The following is a 20,086-nucleotide window of genomic DNA, read 5'->3' on the forward strand; positions in this document are numbered from 1 at the left end:
TTTAAAGTAGAAACCAAAGTTAAGCTCCAGTCTGAGAGTAAGAATCACCTTAGATAGTGTTATAAGAATTGGTTTTGTTTGTGAAACTTATTAGGACGCTTCAAAGCTCTTAACATTTCATGGAACAGATAAGACTCACCATTCCCTAAGGCAACTCCCTCTGAAAGGTGAAATACACAGAAGAAAGCCAAGCATTTGAGCAGGTTTGTTGGCCTAAAGGTTCAGGCTTGCAGGAGAGGGTCAAATTACCCATGTAAAACTTTCAGGGCTAGAGTTTCAGTGTGTACTGTTCACTCTGAAACTCAAGTATCCTGCCATTGTCTGGAGGGAGGGCCTACTCAAATGAGGTCACCCTCTAGTTGGTTGCCTAGGATTGTGTACATAATCCATCGGGTGTACTTTCCCAATTACTGATTCTATGGAAAACACAATTTTCCCACAATTTCCCACATGGCTTTCAAGTTTAATCTCTGAAATAGGAGTGATGCCCTGCTTCCTCCAGGTTACAGCATCTTTTCATCATTGTAGCCGGGAGGAAAAGAGCTCCTGCAATTATATACAGGCAGGGCAGAAATAGGTTCATATTTGAGAGTATGTGAAATACAGAGTTTATTCTTGTATTATTATTATTTTCCATACAAATAATTATAAACCTACTTTTGCTCCACCGTGTGTGTGTGTGTGTGTGTGTGTGTGTGTGTGTGTGTGTAATTATGTTTACCAATCTGGCATCAAAGTCATCTCAATTATACCTCTTCAAACACCCTCAAATCAACTGTCTCCTCTTCATTCTGCTTCTCCTCCTCATAGAATTTCCCTTCTAAAGTACAGTTCTGGTCATGTCATTTAAAGTGACATGGCTCAAAGAATACAGGTCAAATTCCTTAGAATGGTACATGAGGTCCTTCATAATTTGGTCTTGGTATCTCTTTTCAATGAACCTCTTATTTCTTATTCCCTCCTCTCTTCTTGGCCTTATTCTCAAGCTCCCCCCACTCCCCAAACACACTCATGTTTCAATCTCACAGAACCATCAGCAGCTCCCCGACCAAACCATGCATCCTCCTGACTCTCTGATTCAGCTTTGTTCTCTGGGAAGGGATTTCTAATTCTTTGAACAATTTTCAGTGAAGCACTTACTTGTTTCCCAGAACTTCTGATGGAGTTGATGTGCATGTCTCTGCCTACCATGTCATCTCAGACAAAATCCATAACCTTGTTCATCATATTGTTTTCAGGGGTTAGCAGAGTGCCTAGTACATACTGAGCATCTAGTATATGGAGGAGTGAAGTGTGGGTGAAATAAATAGAATGGTTTCTCCCATAGAAAGCAAAAAGAAAGTCAAGATGGGTAATATTTAATGTGGACCCAGAGAGGGGACCAAAATGAGAAAGACTAATGAGGACAAATGGGATAAGTCTCAGGTAAATTTTTAAAATATCCCTAGTTTAGAAAAAGGCCCTAGTTTTGATCTGTTCATAATGATGATGCTTTATGGCAACACTGGCTTCTTGTTTCCATGTGTATTAAGTTATTATCATCTACCATAACATTTAAGCATTTCTTCCTAGTAAAGTCATTGAGGATGGTACATTAGTGTTTGCCTCCTTAGGTCATATCTCAGTATAGTTTGATGAAAACAAAGTTTCATCTAGCAGCTTCACTCATCTCAGGAATGAATTCTTCTCTTTGTCAAGAGCCCCAGCCTGTTTTATTGACGCTCTCACATGGATAGAAGCAGTGCTTTTGACCTGCTTCTTGAGCTAGGGAAGCAAATGGCACAGAGGAGAAGCTCACCTTTACACAAAAGTCTATCCATGAAAATATTTTTAAAAAGCTACTAAAGAACAGGGAAGTTTAAAAAGATGGAGAAAACCATGGCGGCAGCTCACTGCATTCAGGTGTCTGAGAATGGCCCCTCACAGTGGCACAGAGCTCTGGTGAACACAAATTTGGCTTTCTGCCACCTCACGGGAGGTGGAGAGGTTTAAAATGGAGCCCCATGCGTTGCTGGTGAGGACAGTGGTAAAAACAAAGGGAAGGAAGGATACAATTAGGTTGGAGCCTCAACTCTAAGCTTTAAATATAGATAAAAAATTTAAAACAGAAATAAATTTGGCCTATGTCTACCTATGATTTTCCTTGTGAAATACTCCATATCATCAAATATGTTTTGGGGCAACTGTGCTATTATTGATAGGTCTCTCCAGACAAGATCCCAGTACCACAGGTGTTTGCAAAACTGTGCTGTGCTGAAAAGTTCTCCTCTGTCAAAATGAACAGGCATCAGGAGCCTCAGCTTCAGCCAGGGTCTCAGTCAACCAAGCAGGATTGGAGAGGTGTGTGCGTGTGGGCCTCCATGAGCTGCAGCCATTACTTTTTTGCTTTCCTGCCTTCCAACACTTGTTTTATTTATTTAACTTTTGAACCAGAAGGACAAACCTTTGTGTTTTGTTTTTCAAGGACCTATGCCAAATTCACTGTCCTAGACTGTTTGATTTGGGGAGAATCCTCTCATTTGTCTAACTCAGGCTCTGTATTCATTTGCTGGAGTCTAACCGGCAGCCTACTTCTTTCAGGCTTTTGTCTCCAAATTTATACACACACTATTTGCCAGCTTTGCACCTTGAGGACTATTTTCAGGCTACTAAAAGGGAAAGGTTTAAACATACATCTCTTATTTGTTCTCAGGGGAAAAAATGGCATGCCCTTCATTGCCCAGATAAATGACCTTAGCACATCTGTGCAATCCAATGAAATAAATTCCAGCTAAAATTGCCTCTAATAGGTCTGTTAATGTGTAGCACATAGAGAAATACATTTCTTCTGGTGGCATTTACATAATTTTTAGTCATTTCATCGCCTTCAACAGTAATGTATTTCTCTCTCCACTTTTTTACATGCACAATTCTTATATAGTAGACACTCATGAGAAATGTGACATTAACCAGGTGGCAACAGTGGCAGTAGTAGACTAGACATTGTTATATATATGCCAGCCATAAAGTATGACTTTGGGCCACATTTTTATAAGACTTCCACAACAAAGATTATATTACAAGGTGATTTTCAGATATTATGAAATTCAAAATAGAATAGAATTGGCCTGAGTTTTTAAATAATTAAAACAGAAAATATCAGAAAACAGAAAACAGAAAACTAGACTTTTGTGTAAAGGTGAGCTTCTCCTCTGTGCCATTTGCTTCCCTAGCTCAAGAAGCAGGTCAAAAGCACTGCTTCTATCCATGTGAGAGCGTCAATAAAACAGGCTGGGGCTCTTGACAAAGAGAAGTAAGAATTCATTCCTGAAATGAGTGAAGCTGCTAGATGAAACTTTGTTTTCATCAAACTATACTGAGATATGACCTAAGGAGGCAAACACTAATGTACCATCCTCAATGACTTTACTAGGAAGAAATGCTTAAATGTTATGGTAGATGATAATAACTTAATACACATGAATATAAAGATTATTTTATATTCAAACCCACAGGTCAATTTAACTTTTGCAACTAAAAATGTTTTTGATTTGGTTTTTAAAACAATCAGTATCAAAGCCAGCTCATTAAGAGTTAAAAGCACATGTGAAAGGCAACAGAGAAAAGTTCAAAAATAGTTTCTGAAAATGCACTGGTGAAAATGCATTGGTTAGAAACATACAGGTCTAGATATATGAAGTAAAAAAGGAGATAGAGTTGAAGTTTCTTTAGCTCTGGAATTTTCTGGGCCAGAGGAGTTTTATGACACCTGCCTCAGACTTCAAGGAGGCCCCAGGTTAGAAATGGGTAGTTGAGAACTATACTTGATAAAACAAATGTGAATCAGACTGTGAAAGCTATTATAATCATGTCTGATTATCCTACGCACCTGGAAACATTAGCATAATTCGAGGACTATTATGAAGACCTGTAGACGGTGGCCTGGGCATGAAGCTGAAATGCCTAGACCAGTGATGGCGAACCTTTTGAGCTCAGCGGGTCAGCATTTTGAAAAACCCAAACTTAACTCTGGTGCCGTGTCACATATAGAAATTTTTTGATATTTGCAACCATAGTCAAACAAAGATTTATATTTTTGACATTTATTTTATATATTTAAATGCCATTTAACAAAGAAAAATCAACCAAAAAATGAGTTCGCATGTCACCTCTGACACGCTTGTCATAGGTTCGCCATCACTGGTCTAGACACACAACACACCTTGTGGTTGCCATTACCTTATTAGATGTAAGATAAGGTGACATGTGGTTTCTGGAGCTTCCTTCCAGGTAGAAAAATGAATTAAGTCACATTAACATAGGCTCTAAGTAAGTGTTATAAGACTTCTGCCCAGTCAGAGCTATCATTATAGGGGGACAAAGCAAAGCATTTAAAAGTAAACTATTTTATACTTACAGATTTGCTTTCTAAAAGTCTCCTAAAAATACTTTTGTACCCAAAATTGCTTATTTTTCTCATAATTTATTTTATATTTGTATATCTTATTATATTCCACTATTACTAATAATACCAACATCTAGCTCTCATAACAATCAAATTTATAGTCAGTTTTAAAAGATAGCTAATTTTTTTTAAAGAACTAGCAGAAAATTCTGCTTCTGTCCATGATGAGGTTAACAGGACCTGATTTACCCTGCTGCCTTAGATACGTAAAACACAATGAAAAAGCACATGAAACAATGTGTTCAGACTTGGGGTAACTGAAAGCACAAAACAGTAGTCCCTGAAAGAGGGCAACCAAACATGGTTAGCCCTAAGATTGTCCCAGCTTATTGCATGAAGCGTTTCCAGGCTGCAGTGCAGGGAGAGGACCCCAAATAGAGCATAGCGTTGAGGGGAGGGCTGAAACCTTGAGGAAGCCAAGGTGCCTAGGATTTGTGGGACAGAATACCAGAGAAGAGAAAGCCGCCTGTAAAGAAGAGAGTCATTTAGAAAGAAAGTTCCAGAGACCTTCAGAGGGTGTGCCTCAAGTCTTTGGCGTGCATGTGAAGAAACTGCCAGAGGCTCGGAAAAGAATTGTCAGAAATGAATGGGCAGAACAATGCTTGGAGCTCACTCAAGGGTGGCAATAATTTGGTTCTCATCAGTCAGAGTGGAAGAACCATATGATACAAGGAGCATCAAGTAAAGTACTCAGAAGAGATGATCTCAGTATTGAAATACAAAATTAACTCAAGACTAATTAAGGCTTTAAGTAACCCTTAAAATGATCACCTGCTTTTTAGTAAGTAACAGCTGCATCCCAGGACTAAATTCTAGAATATTTATTTAGAGGAAAACAGAAATATCCAGTACATATCAAGGAAAAGTTCACAATGTCTCATATACAATAAAAAAATTAGGAAGCATGCAGGGAAGTAGGAAAATATGACCCATAATGAGGATAAAAATCAATTAATAGAAACAGACCTAGAAATAACAGTTATTGTAATTATATTCTGTTTGTTCAAGAAGGTAGAGGAAAGAGCTATGGGATATGCCAAAAAGATCCGAATCAAGTATTTATACTTGAAAACCATAATGTTTTGGATAAACATTATATACCCTGAATGGGATTAATGGAAGATTAGATGTTGCAGAAGAGAGTAATGAATTAGAATACAAAGCAATAGAAACCACCCCTAATACAACATAGAGAGAAAAAAAGGAAAAATAGAGAGAAAAATGAATAGAACTTCAATGAACTCTGGGCACTTTCAAATGACCAAATATATATGTACCTGGAGTCCTCCCCCAAAACAAGGGTGGGTAAGTATAGGAGACATATTTGAAGCAATAAAGGCTAAAATTATTCCAAATTTGATTAAAACTATCAACCCACATATTCATGACAAATCTCAATCATGAGCAACATCAAAGGACATTATAACCAAATTGCTTTAAACCAGTGATAAAGAGAAAAATCTTAAAAGAAGCCTGAGAAAAAATATATTCTCTGTATATCATATTATATACAGAGAAAGAAAGATAAAAATGAGAAAGAAAGATATACAAATATAAAAAGTATGAAAAAGATTTATCTTTGGAAATAATGCAGACCAAAAGATACTAAACACTATCTTTGAAAAAAATATCTTTCAAAAATGAAAATGAACTTTTCAGACATGTAGAAGCTGAAATTATTCCTCTGCTCTATTAGAAATATTTCCACTGGAAGGCATATGATATCAAATAAAAATCTGTATTTATACCATGGAAAGAAGAGTATCAGAAATGGCAAATATGTAGGTAAATGTAGCATATTTCCCCCATATTTTGAAAAAATCCCTTTTAAAGATAATAGACTGTTACTAACACAAGTCAATTTAAAAGCAAAAGGATAGAAGAAAAATATGCAATGTTAACACTAATCAACAGGAAGCTGAAGTGGCTAAATTAATATCACAAAAAGTAGATTTCAGAGAAAAGACTACTACCAGGCATAAAGAGAGTCATTCCCTAATGAAAAGGGGGTGATTAATTAAAAGGACAAAATAATCTAAAATATTTATGAACCTAATAAGAGTTTCAAAATACCTGAAACAAAACTGATAGAACTGAAAGGAAAATTTTTTAAAAGACTTTTGATTTTAAGTTTAGCTTAAAATATAGTTTTCCTAGATTAAGTCACATTCCTAAAAATTTTCTAGTACTTTTCTAGGTTAATAATACACTCAATAAAAAGCTATTTCCCTGAGTTGCATTACCTTCTCATTAACTGCCAAATCAAGGCCAATGTTAGTGTGCGGTTTCCTTCATTGAGATCTTGTCCACCAATGCCAACCAGGGAAAACTTAGCTTGATTCTTCCCCAATTCCACAGCATAGTTACAATTCTCAAGCTGTTAATGAAGAAAGAGGACAACAATCTAATGTAATCATCTCTATGGTGCTAAAATACTAAAAAAATTATGATAATAAAAATAAAGACAAAATGAAATAAACATGGCCAGATTAAATGATCTCTCAAGTCTTGCCTGCTTCCGCAATTCTAGGATTCTAAATTAGACACAGAAAGTTCCATCTTTTCTTAAATAAAACCTTTCATTTCTACCAAAAAATATTCACAGTGTACTCTAAGTGTAAAACCAAAATAAATTCATCATTGTGGACATTTTCATGGCCATATCGCACTACATAAACAGGGAGCCATGCTCAGTTACCTGTCCGTAATATTCCTAAAATAGCTGAATTCCTAAAGGTTGGCCTGGAAAAATCTGGATTCTCTATTCTACATGCACACAGTGGACTGACATGTGAGACAGATATTCCTGTGGCTATGCTTGTATAGTAGGAAATGTTTGTGTCAACCGTGTTGCTACTTTTCCATAACAATGTGTTCTCACTGTGTTGACATTAGACAAACTATTTGTACAAGACAAATTGTGAGTACAAAGTTCCATTTTTTGGGAAAATTAGAATGAGAATCTTGCTGGGGGAAGAGACCCTGCCCTGCTCTAATTATCTTAATTAGAATTTTTATAGCATAATATTTAAAGACATCCAACATGGAATAATAAATAAACAAACAACTCGCTTTAATAAAACTAGATTTCTGATTGCTCGACTGTAATTTTAAACCCTGGATAAACATTACTTATCTTCTAAGTTTGGCCTCCTGATAAAGTATTCACAGAATGGTTTTGCAGGCTTACGCCTACTGGAACATCTATATTTACCTTCTTCATATTGCCCCCCAGTTTGGGGTATGGTGGTTTGTTTACTCTGTTCCAATCGACAGGGACTTTAATCTTTTCATAGAGCTGGAAGATGACCAGGGCATCTGATAAGTCACTGAACAAAAAGCAAACACAAAAGAATTCTCAGATAGCGAACATTTATGAAGGGTCTATAGTGAGCTAGGCATTTCTTTATATATTAGCTTAAGGAATATTCACAATTTGGTAAAATTGATGTAAACAGCTCCATCTTTTGAGGTAAAGAAACTGACTCAGACATTGAGGGAACTTATTTGAGGTCTTCCTTAGGAAGACCTATGTTCCTTCAACTAAAACTCATTGCCTCCAGGAAAAAAAATATGGCTCTAATAAGTGACATAGGAGACAATCACAAACTTAACATTTATTGTTTTGCCTACTTGTGAGCAGGTCATACATAGGCTGGCAACATATAGTACATTTGTCCTTTTGCTAGGTTATGATTTTGTATGAAACACTTAGCCAGGTTGGTGTATGAAAGTGAGTTTCTCTTTTTCTGAACATCCATCATCTGCAGATCAGTTTGGCACTTCTCCCCTTTTCATCAAGGTGCACACATTTTGTGAAGAGAACTGCATATCATAGCAGTATTTGAAATTTTGGGGATCTTTCAAGGTCTCAAGAGTCCCCAAATATTCTTACCTGTACAAATGATTGACTCGAGGGTTAACACCCAAGGAGTTCATCCAGTTCCTAAATGTCCGTTCTTCTCTTGTCTCACCTAAATTAATGAAGACTGGTTATCTTTCAGGCCTCTAGACAATATGCCTTATTAAAGTTTAACTAAAGAGATTGTAATAAAAACGGAAGTAGAATTTTAAAAATTAAATAAACCCTAATGGATTTGGATGAGGTTGCTATTCTGTGTTAATTTTTCTATTTCAATTTAACAAGTATTTCTCTGGTGTTTATTAGCAGTGGGCAAGATCCTTTGCGAGAAAACTGTCAGTTGGCCCTCAAAGGCTTACATTCTTTCTGGAAAAACTTCTGGTCATCAAAGAGAGCTCATGTAAGCTAGAGAGCTAATGTGCGAGATAGACACGTTTGATATTTGAATTGAGATAGGGAAGAGAATAGTATGGGCTAAATTTGGAGGGAGAGGAATTTGAGCTTCACCTAGAACTGGTAAAATCTGGCTAATGATGATTAAAGGGAAGAGGATTTAAGGATATGGTAGGGGTGGGATTAGGAGATAGAGTAAATATGAACCCAAAGGGAGTGATAGGCAAGGCCTTATTAAAACCATTAGGAACTGATTTTTCAGGGATCTGTGTTGTTCAGTGCATGGAGATAATGCTGTCTAGTGGCTGGAACCAGAATCAGGGATATTTGTGTGAGGTAGCAGATTTGGGTTGATATATTAGACAATCATTATGGTTCTTTTTTATATTACTATAATAAATTCTTGAGTAAGGCCGAGATATAATGAAAGCAGTATTGTGATGTGCCTGACAGCAGTGTGTAGAATTTCTGGAAGGCAATATACATTAAATTAAATTAAACATGCAGAGGGGATAGTGTTTGACACTAGCACATTTAAGAGCTTGATGAATGGAGGAATAGGCCCCCAAGACCTATTGAAATAGTTGGTGTGTGATTTAATAAAAGTCTAAAAGAGCAGAAAGAAAAAATAATGATCAAAAAGCCATTCTATAGGAAGAATTACTAGTATTTGCTGATTCAATACATTTAGGGGTGAGGAAGATATTAAAGTAGAACTGAGGGATTTGGTAATTAAAGAAAAAAATGGTAAGGTTAATGGAAATGGAGACTTTCTGAAGGAAGGGGATGGGAGGAGGGTAGAATAGAAAGACAGTGGTGTATGTGTGTGGGAGAAATGATCAATTTTTCTTTGTAAATGCTGAATCTCAAGTGATAGTGAAGAATCCAAAGGCAAATGTTCTAGAGACAGCTGGAAATGGGTGATAAGAGGCTTGATATATATACATGGAGTCAGCAAAATGCATGGACCACTGACCACAATTTATCAAATGATACAAATGCAGCAGTTTTGGAATACAAATTAATTTTGCATTTCTAGCTAGAGTAAAGCATTGTGGAGAAATGATCAACAATATGTTAAATCTGGACTTCCTTTCTTTGGTGATAGTCATTTAATATTAACTTTGTTTTGATTTTCCTGTCTCAGTATTGAGACTAACTCATGATGGGAATTAAAATAACCATCTCTGGCACTGTTACCTATTAGAAACTGAGTAACACTATACGCTTTTTTGTTCACACTTAGGGAATCAACTCCCAAACTATAATTGTCAGGGATTCTGCCTCAAAATATGGTTGTGTGCCTCCCATAACCCAAAGCAAAGAAACAAAACAAAAACCTCAGTAAACACCTCCTAGAATAGTTAAAAAACATTTTTAGATGATGAGTGGCTGAAATTTCTTGCTTCTAGGAATTAACACTCAGTCCCCTAAGTACATAATTAGATTTTTGGAAGTTAGGATTTATTTCATTTGATAATTAAGTTCATTGTTTTGCCTAAAACAATTCTGATAATGGATAAAGCCTATGTATTATGCATGTGATGTAATAATATTTGATTTTTCTTGCTTTGCTGTAATTGACTGGATTAATCTATTTTATTTCCTTTGTTATGTATCAGAGAATTCATAATCTGTTTGGGTTTTATATTTGCTTAGGTAGGAGGTGATTTTGAATTGCCTAGAATTGTGAATGATTTTTTAAACTCTCAATCAACTGGCTTTCAGTTACCTTCAAGAGCCCCCCAGTCTATGTCCTGGTTCTCTGGTTTGTGCAGGGCAGGATATCTGTTAAAGAGGTTGGCAATGAAAGCCAAGTTCAACTTGGGGTTCCCTCGGACAACATCTGTGGCTGTGACAAACTGCCGGCAGCCCAGCCTCTCCGCCTGCTGCAACATGCATTCTGCCCTCTGGATGTCATCCTTCTCCTGCAATGAAAAAATCAAGGCTGGGTGAAGGCTCTCCATGCACAAAGTAGACATGGATAACAGAAAAAGAAATGGAAATCTTACTGAAGGAAACCTTTAGTGTTTAACCTCAAATAGACACCCAATAACAGCATATTATTATTTATATTCTCCTGAACCGAAATCTGAAAAATCACAAATAAAAGGAATCTTATCACCGATAAGGGTTTAATCTCCAACATTTATAGGGAACTCATACAACTTAACAAAAGGAAGATAAACAATCCAATCAAAAAATGGGCAAAGGACCTAATTAGACACTTTTCAAAAGAGGACATTCAGAAAGCCAAGAGACATATGAAAACATGCTCAAAGTCACTAATCATCTGAGAAATGCAAATCAAAACAATAATGAGGTACCATCTCACACCTGTCAGAATGGCTATCATCAACAAATCAACAAACGACAAGTGCTGAAGAGGATGTGGAGAAAAAGGAACACTCATGCATTGCTGGTGGGAATGCAGACTGGTGCAGCCACTATGGAAGACAGTATGGAGTTTCCTCAAAAAACTAAAAATGGAACTCCCATTTGACCCAGTGATCCCACTTCTAGGAATATATCTCAAGAAAACAGAAACACCAATCAGAAAGGATATATGCACCCCTATGTTCATAGCAGCACAATTCACCATAGTTAAGATCTGGAAACAGCCTAAGTGCCCATCAGTAGATGAATGGATTAGAAAACTGTGGTACATCTACATGATGGAATACTATGCTGCTGTAAAAAAGAAGGAATTCTTACCATTTGCAACAGCATGGATGGAACTGGAGAGCATTATGCTAAGTGAAATAAGCCAGTCAATGAAGGAAAAATACCACATGATCTCACTCATTTATGGGTAATAAAGACCATTATAAACTTATGAACAAAAATAGATACAGAGGCAGACTGTCAAACAGACTGTCAAACTACAGCGGGAAGGCCGGGGAGGGTTGGGGGGTGGGAGGGGGGGTAAGAGATCAACCGAAGGACTTGTATGCATGTATATAAGCATAACCAATGGACATAAGACACTGGGGGGTAGGGGAGGCCAGGGGATTGTCAAGGGCGGGAAAAAAAGGAGACATATGTTAATACCCTTTGTAATACTTTAAGCAATAAAACAATAAAAAAATCAAGTGAATAACAACAACAACAACAACAACAACAACAAACAAATAAAAGGAATCTTGGGAGTTAAGTAATCCAGTCCTCTCATCTCTATACAGGACCATTTCAGAGGAATGATTTGCTGTCCTGTTTTTTAAAATATTCAGTAGACACCACCCCAGATGGTGCAGGGAGGCTAACACCAGCGGGATTTCCTGCGCAGACACCATCTCTGGCTGCTGAGTGTAGCAAAAGCTAGCAGGACCCCAAGCGCCTGCAGCTGACACCTGTGGGACCAGCTTTGTAGGGAAGGGAATATAGCTCAGAACAGGGACAATCAAGGTGAGAGACTCAAGGCAGATCCAGCCTCTGGTCAAAGGAGTTCCTGACCACTGGACTACTAGGGGCTTCAACCTCTTGGACCTCAATCTGGCTGCCCAGGGCCAGAAAGGTACAGTAATTAAGATTAATCTGCACTGAGAAGCTCCCAGAAGGCCCAGGGTAGACACACCAAACATCAAAGCAAAATACAGCGAGCCCCAGAAATAGTGGGCTCAAAGCAGCTATATAATAGCTGGCACAACAACATTGGGGTTAAACCTCACTGGCAGCAATTTGGAGGGGAGAACCCTCCCACGAATGGGACATCAACAATCCAGATCCAATTATAACAGAAGAGCCCAAATAATGCACACAGGGGCATTCCTAGAGCATCCAGCTCAGGTGAAAAAGGAGAATGCACCACTGGACCCTTCCAGATACTTTTTACATAAGGCCATCCCACAAAGACTTGGAGGCATAGCAGTTCTAACACATAGAAGCAAATACAAAGAGACAGCTAAATGGGGAGACAAACAACCCCCAATGACAGAAAAGGAGGAATCTCCAGAAGAAGAACTAAATGAAAAGAAAGCAAGCAAGCTATCAGACATAGAGTTCAAAGCAATGATTATAAAGATGGTTAAGGAACTTAGTGTAAATTACAACAGCATGAAAAGGGAAATAGAGGCCATGAATAAGAACCATACAGAAATGAAGAATGATATATCTGTCATAAAGAATACACTGGAAGGGATTAAAAGTAGATTGGATAAAGCAGGAGATTGAATCAGTGATTTGGAAGACAAGGTAGAAATAAATACCCAATTAGAGCAGCAAATAGAAAGAAGAATTAAAAAGCAGGAAGATAGCTTAATAGAGCTCCAGGGCAACATGAAACATGACATCATCCACATTACAGGAATACTAGAAGGGGGAGAGGGAGAGCAAGGAACAAAGAACCTGTTTAAAGAAATAATGACAGAAAACTTTCCCAACTTACTAGTGGAAAATTTCACACAAGTTCAGAAGGCACAGAGAGTCCCAATCAAGATTAACCCTAAGAGACCCACACCTAGACACATCATAATTAAAATGGCAAACATTAAAGACAAAGAAAGAGTCTTAAAGGCAGCAAAAGAGGGACAAAACCTTACCTAAAAAGGAGTTCCCATTAGAACAAGCATGTCAAACTTGCAGCCCACCAGCCTCAAGTTTGGCATGCTTTCATGAGAATGCCAGCTGACTTCCCAAGAGAAATACTTCAGGCCAGAAGGGAGTGGCATAAAGTACTCAAAGTAATGAAAAGCAAGGGCCTAAATCCAAGACTACTCTATCCAGCAAGGTTATTTTTTAAAATTGAAGGTGAAATAAAAAGCTTTCCAGATAAAAAATGGTTAAATGAATACATTTATCACCAAACCAGCAATGCAAGAAATGTTAAAGGGACTGCTTTAAGAAGAACAGAAGAGAGAGAGAGGATCATAGTCATAAAGAAAATAAAAATGGCAGTAAGTAAATACCTTTCAATAATAACCTTAAATGTAAGTGGCTTAAATGCTCCAGTCAAAAGACATAAGGTGACTGAGTGGATAAGAAAACATGACCCATATATATACTGTCCACAAGAGACCCACCTCAGAACAAAATACACTCAGACTGAGAATGAAGGGATGGAAAAATATATTCCATGCAGGAAAAAAAACAACAACTGGAGTAGCAAGACTCATATCTGACAAATTAGACCTCATAACAAAGGCCTTAACAAGAGACAAAGAAGGTCACTTCATAATACTAAAGGGAATGACTCAACAAGAAAATATAACCCTTATAAACATATATGTACCCAATATAGGAGTACCCAAGTTCATAAAAAAAACTCTTGATGGACTTTAAGGGAGAAATCAACAGCAGTACAGTCATAGCAGATGTGTGTGTGTGTGTGTGTGTGTGTGTGTGTGTGTGTGTGTGTCACTTGTTCAGGGAGGGCTGTGGCTGGGTGAATTTTGGAGCCACCCTTAGGTTTAAATTCTTGCTGTACCAGGCACTGGGCTCTGTGGCCATAAGATGATTATTAGCTTCTCTGACCTTCAGTTTTCTCAACAATAAAGCAGTTTAACATTTACCTCAGTGATGTTTGTAAGGATTAGAGGCTGTATACGCAACATGCCTTGCACAGTACCTGGCACATTGGAGGAACTCAACAAGAAGGGATTCCTTTTTTTTTAATTATTGCTAGAGGAAAAGGGCCCCAGATTTGGATCAAATTATTTCCAAAAATCTGTCATATGATCTTAATTAAGCCTTCTGGTCAGTTTTCATCACCAAAGTGAGAATTTATTTATTTGTATAAATATTTCATCTATTTCCAGAAATAATACTCAGGAACCTAAATATGGAAATAATACCTCTTGGTACTGTGGAGCCTATTAAATGATGAGAAATATATAGAAGTGCCTAGTATGGTGTATGGCACTTAATTGGTATTAGTTTCTTTCTTTCCTTAATATTTATGTCCAGGTTAAATTTCCCACAATTATTACCCCAAACTGTTAACAGTTTTTAAAGGCTTTAAACAGAGATGTCCCCTCATGCAACCTCAGAGTCAGGTCGTACAGGTCAATGGGACCCCAATGCAAAGGCAGCATTGTGTTCTCTAAACAGAGCTTGGAACATGGCCTTACCCTTAGTCCTGACATGTCAATCACAACAGCAGGAATACCTTCTTCATCTCCTTTTGGAGCAACCTGTTCCAGCAGGTGGTAATAAGCTTTTGAGTCCTGTGAGAAATTACAATTTTAAATTACATGTTTAGTACAATGACTTCCCAAAAGCAAATATTTTTCATTTCTTATTCAACTATCATTCAAGAATGCAACTTAATTAACAAAGCTGGAAACATTCACTAATTTGAATTTTCTATTTCTCTGTTTACATACTATATTTGCTTTTATTTTTACAATGAGTATAACATTAAAAATATAGGACATACACAAAGGGAAACCCAAAGATTTAAATACAATTCCTTTGATCTTAAGGGAGAAAAATAATTTACGAACATGTATTAAATTGTATACAGGAAAATATATATACCTTTATATTGCTGAAGTCAGTCAGCTAAAGTTTAATTTTTAAAAAGTGACAGGAAAAGGAAGCGGAAGTTTAAAAAAGAGTTTAAAAATACATTTAAATAGATAATAAGCAAAAGAAGAATATTTTAAACAAGCAGTTTTTATGTAAAAGGAGAGATATTGAGATGACAAGTTAATTTAATGTTTATCCAGAAGCTAGAAAAAGTGGTTAAGCTTAGTTATAGCAGACTGTATGTAGATAGTGAACTATTATGTTTTCTTAGATTCTGGAAATACGCTTATTGATAAATAGAATATTTCTCAGAATTGTAGTCTTAAAGTTATAGATGTACTAGAGGCCCGGTGCACGGAATTCATGCATGGGAGGGGTGTCCCTTCAGCCCAGCCTGTACCCTCTCCAACCCGGGACCCCTTGGGGGATATCCAACTGCTGGGATCGGGCCTAAACTGGCAGTCAGACATCCTTCTCACAATCCTGGACTGCTGGCTCCTAATTGCTCACCTGCCTGCCTGCCTGGTCACCCCTAACTGGCCCCCACCCCACCGGCCTGATCACCCCTCACTGCCTCTGCATGCCGGCCTAATCACCCCTAACTGCCCCCCCCCCCTGCTGGCCTGATCACCCCTAACTGCCCTCCCTACTGGCCTGGTCACCCCTAACTGTACCCCCCCCCCGGCCAACCTGGTCGCCCCCAACTGCCCCCCCTGCTGGCCTGGTCACCCCAACTTCTCCCCGCCACTGGCCTAGTCGCCCCTCATTGCCCCCCCTGCTGGCCTGGTCACCCCACGCAGCCTGCTTGTTCAGTCGTTTGGTCGTTCCTCACTAACCTCCCTGCCGGCCTGGTCATAGGCAGCCATCTTATGAGGGCGTGAGGGTTAATTTTCATTTTACCTCTTTGTTATATAGGATTTTCATTCAATGAAAGCATGCAGATTTTTAGGTAATTTATTTAAGCCATTTAAAGAGATTTTCATTTCTCTTAAAGACTGAAAAATTAGCTGTTGTTATGTTTTTTTGTTGTTTTGTTTTTGAAACTGGATAGGGCCTGGGGAGACCGGGCGTATGTGTGCTCACCACCTGTGACATTAGAAAGATGAGAACAAGAGAATGCCAGCTATTGATGTTGCACCTGTGGAAACTGAATTTCATCTCTTTTCTTTCTGCCCTCCCCTTCTAATTTTCACTGCAGCTATTTAAAGCCAGTGAAAGTTCCATGCAGGTGTTAGGCATGAATAAAATCTGCCTACCACATGTTCCATCTGTTTAGCTTTGCTAAGAATCAACTTATTTCATCTGATCCTAAGAAACCTATTTGATTCACTCTAGTGCAGGGGTAGGAAACCTTTTTTCTGCCAAGGGACATTTGAATATTTATAACATAATTCACAGGCCAGACAAAATTATCAATTTAAAAATTAGCCTGCTATATTTGGTCAAACATTTAATGAACTCACTCCTAATGCTTTGGCAGGGCCAGACCAAATGATTTTGTGGGCCTTATGCAGCCCGCAGGCTGGATGTCCCCCATCCCCACAGTGGGAGCATTCTCCCCACCTTTGCTGACTTGATGTGATTTAAGGGCATCTCAAAGTTGCCTGTTGCTGACATACATGTCACAGCACTGCGCTTGGTTGGGATGCAGCTGCTTCCTGAGAGCAGGCATGATACTATGTAAGTGCTCAGGTGGCCAGTTCACATCTTTATAGATACTTCCCAAGTCCAAAATGGTTATTATTCAGGAGAATGAATGATAACCATTTTGGACTTGGGAAGTATCAGAAGAACACAGCCTCTCAGTGATGTGAAATCAGGTGAATTTATGGCTTAGCTTACGCAGCCTAATTTTGGCTGAAAAGCTTGAAAATGTTGGCTGAAACAATTGCAAAGCTTAACTGTTGAGTACAAAAGAAGATAATGCTTTCCAGCTCCTGTTCAATCCCAGTTTGGCTGGTGGTGCTAGAAGACAATGAAAGTGGTGTAGTTAAAAAAATGAATTGGCATTATTAGCTTAGGTCCTAAGGAATGGGGAACTCTACGTCCTAGAAGCTTCAGTCTAACTGGCACTAGGCCTGACAGGCCCTGAGTTCTAAAAGCCAGGAGTCCACAGCAGGAGAAAACTGTCACCTAAAGAATTATCAACCTGACCCTGGTTGGTTTGGCTCAGTGGATAGAGTGTCAGCCTGCAGACCAAAGGGACGGACTTTGATTCCAGTCAAGGGTGTGTACCTTGGTTGCAGGCTCCTCCTTGGCCTGGGCCCTGGTCAGGGCACGTGCAGGAGGCAACCAATCAATGTGTTTCTCTAACATTGATGTTTCTCTGTCTTTCCCTCTCCCACTCTCTCTAAAAGATCAATGGAAAAATATCCTTGGGTGAGGATTAACAACAACAAAAAAGAATTACCAGCCTGAGTTGACTCCTGGTGAGCCATGACCTTTCCTCTGACTCACTTTGGAGAAAATTTCTTTAAGTTTTGAGAAAGTGGAGACTGAAGTGTTTTTTGTATGCTGCACCCAGCATCTCACACCAGTTTCTCCTTGGAACTGCCTTCTGATGTTCCTTACTCCCCCTTAAGCTCTTTCTATGGATCCATCTGCCATCAATGCCAGCAGCTTTCCCCCTTCCCTTTGACATGGAACTTTGCACAAAATTGGAAACCACAGTGCATGCTTCCCCCAGCCTTGCCCCTTTGGGATTTTTGTTGTAGGACCGATTATGCCTTCTGCACACTCTGGGGTAAATTCTCATTGCAGACAGTTTCCAGAATCATTATCTTTTAAAAATCACTGGTTTATACAAAGGAAAACCTTTCAAGAAATTCATGACCTGTTTTCTTTGAGAGGCAGTATAGTATGGCAGTCAAGTACGGGAACCTTGGATGCCAACTGCTGGATTTAAATCCTGACCCTACCCCCAGCTATGTGAACTTGAACAAGTCACTTAACTTCTCTTTACTTCTGTTTCCTTATCTGTAAAATGAAGAAATAATAATCCTTATCTCAAAGGTTTGCTGTGAGAATTAATGAGTAAATAAATATATAAAGCAATTAGAACAGTGCCTGGTATACAGTAGACACTATGTGTGCTGGTATTAATATAATTAGAAGAATCCTCATTTAATTTTTTAAAGGAATCCTGATCTGACAGTCTCATTTATAAAATCAGAAAAGACATTACAGTCCTACACATACTTCACAAGCAGTCTTATCTCTTGCCCTTCTTTTACCTCATCCTCATCCCTCTACTTCCTGATATTGAAACTCTAAGGACGACCCATCACCTTTTGTTGCTGTGCACTTGCTAGACTTCAAACAGATCTGTGTGTGGCCCAGCACATGGACTTGAGAACAGCAAGCCTTCCAAACAGCACCAGCCACTCTCTAAAGAGATGGGGCCCATTGTTTTCATTTTTACTCCATTAACACCCAAACTCCCTTCACTCCTGCAGTCAATCATGTTCAAGTTACACTTCTCCTACCTTGATGTCGGTACTGAAGTTGCTGATTTTGCTGCAGCCTGAGTTTTCCAGGTGGTAATTAGCCCATCTCAGCAGGAGCTCCTCAGGGGAGAGTTTCATCAAATCCTCCAGACTCTCCCCTTCTCTCAGAAGAGCAATCAGAACTGAGGAAGCACAAAAGCAGAAGTAAAATGAATACAGGGATATTTGGGAGGATTAGTTATAACTTCCATTGTGCTCTGCCGGAAAGCCAAAGATAACAACTTTCTCTCTCTAGGGTAAAGATACTCACAGCTTTTCCCATGGAGTAAATACTTTATTATTATTCCCTAAAAAAAGGTGTAGGGTACTGTGAGTTAATTTATTATCTCTATTTTTCAGATGGGAAAGAAAAGGCACCAATTAATCTCAATGCTATGCCTAAGAGTAAGTTGGTAGAGCCAAGGAAATAAACAAGACTATTGGCTCAGAACACTCCACGGGGGCTGTCAGATCACATTTCATGAGATGACAACATTTTTGCTTGTAAGTGATCAATTTTGTAATAATGACTATGTTCTATAGATTGTGTTTAATATTTCAAATGCTTTCTTGAATAATTATAGCAGCTCAAAAAGTAGGATAAACTCTTTCTTCTATATTTTCCAGATGAATACATATTTCTTGCTCAGTTAAAAAATTTAAATTTAACTGAGGTCATTATTTGCAAATCGATAGTCTTTCTCATGGACTCTGAGTTCTCTATTTGTTTTTTCTTCTTCTTTATATTATGCTTAATATATTGGTTTTATATTACCCCAGGATTCTTCACAGGTTATTGTGATTTGGACTTTAAAAGTATATAATAACATTTTATATATATATATACTAGAGGCCCGGTGCACAAAAATTTGTGCACTGGCGGGGGGGGGGGGAGGGTGTCCCTCAGCCCCACTTGTGCCCTCTCACAGTCTGGGACCCCTCAGGAGATAACGACCTGCTGGCTTAGGCCCACTCCCAGGTGGCAGAGGGCAGACCCAATCCCTAGGTGCAGCCCCTGGTCAGGCTCAGAGCAGGGCCAATTGGGGAGTTGGGGCGCCGCCCCCTGTCATGCACAGAGCAGGGTGGATCGGGAGGTTGTGATGCCACCCCCAGTCACGCTCAGGGTAGGGCCGATTGGGGGGTTGGGGCGCCGCCCCCTGTCACACTCAAAGCAGGGTCGATGGGGAGGTTGCGGCGCCACCCTCTGTCACGCACAGAGCAGGGCCGATCAGGGGGTTGGGGCGCTGCCCCCTGTCACACACAGAGCAGGGCCGATCAGGGGGTTGGGGTGCTGCCCCCTGTCACTCACAGAGCAGGGCCCATCAGAGGGTTGGGGCGCTGCCCCCTGTCACTCACAGAGCAGGGCCCATCAGGGGGGTTGGGGCTCCGTACCCTGTCACACACAGAGCAGGGTCGATCAGGGGGTTGGGGAGCTCC

At 39.1% G+C, this 20,086-nt stretch overlaps 1 protein-coding gene across 3 annotated transcripts in view; it reads right to left on the minus strand.

Annotated features, from left to right (window-relative positions):
* Nucleotides 1-20,086, minus strand: part of LCP1 (lymphocyte cytosolic protein 1) — a 64,857-nt gene that overhangs the window by 8,370 nt on the left and 36,401 nt on the right. For all 3 annotated transcript variants that reach the window (XM_006083591.2, XM_023748944.1, XM_023748947.1), the window contains exons 8-13: nt 18,650-18,792; nt 14,765-14,860; nt 10,432-10,627; nt 8,340-8,418; nt 7,659-7,773; nt 6,688-6,821 (exon numbers count right to left, since the gene is read on the minus strand). In XM_006083591.2, the coding sequence (XP_006083653.1) occupies nt 6,688-6,821; nt 7,659-7,773; nt 8,340-8,418; nt 10,432-10,627; nt 14,765-14,860; nt 18,650-18,792 (763 nt within the window). The remainder of the gene's footprint in view (nt 1-6,687; nt 6,822-7,658; nt 7,774-8,339; nt 8,419-10,431; nt 10,628-14,764; nt 14,861-18,649; nt 18,793-20,086) is intronic.

The sequence above is a fragment of the Myotis lucifugus genome, unplaced genomic scaffold, assembly GCF_000147115.1.
Source record: "Myotis lucifugus unplaced genomic scaffold, Myoluc2.0 scaffold_7, whole genome shotgun sequence".
NCBI lineage: Eukaryota > Metazoa > Chordata > Mammalia > Chiroptera > Vespertilionidae > Myotis > Myotis lucifugus.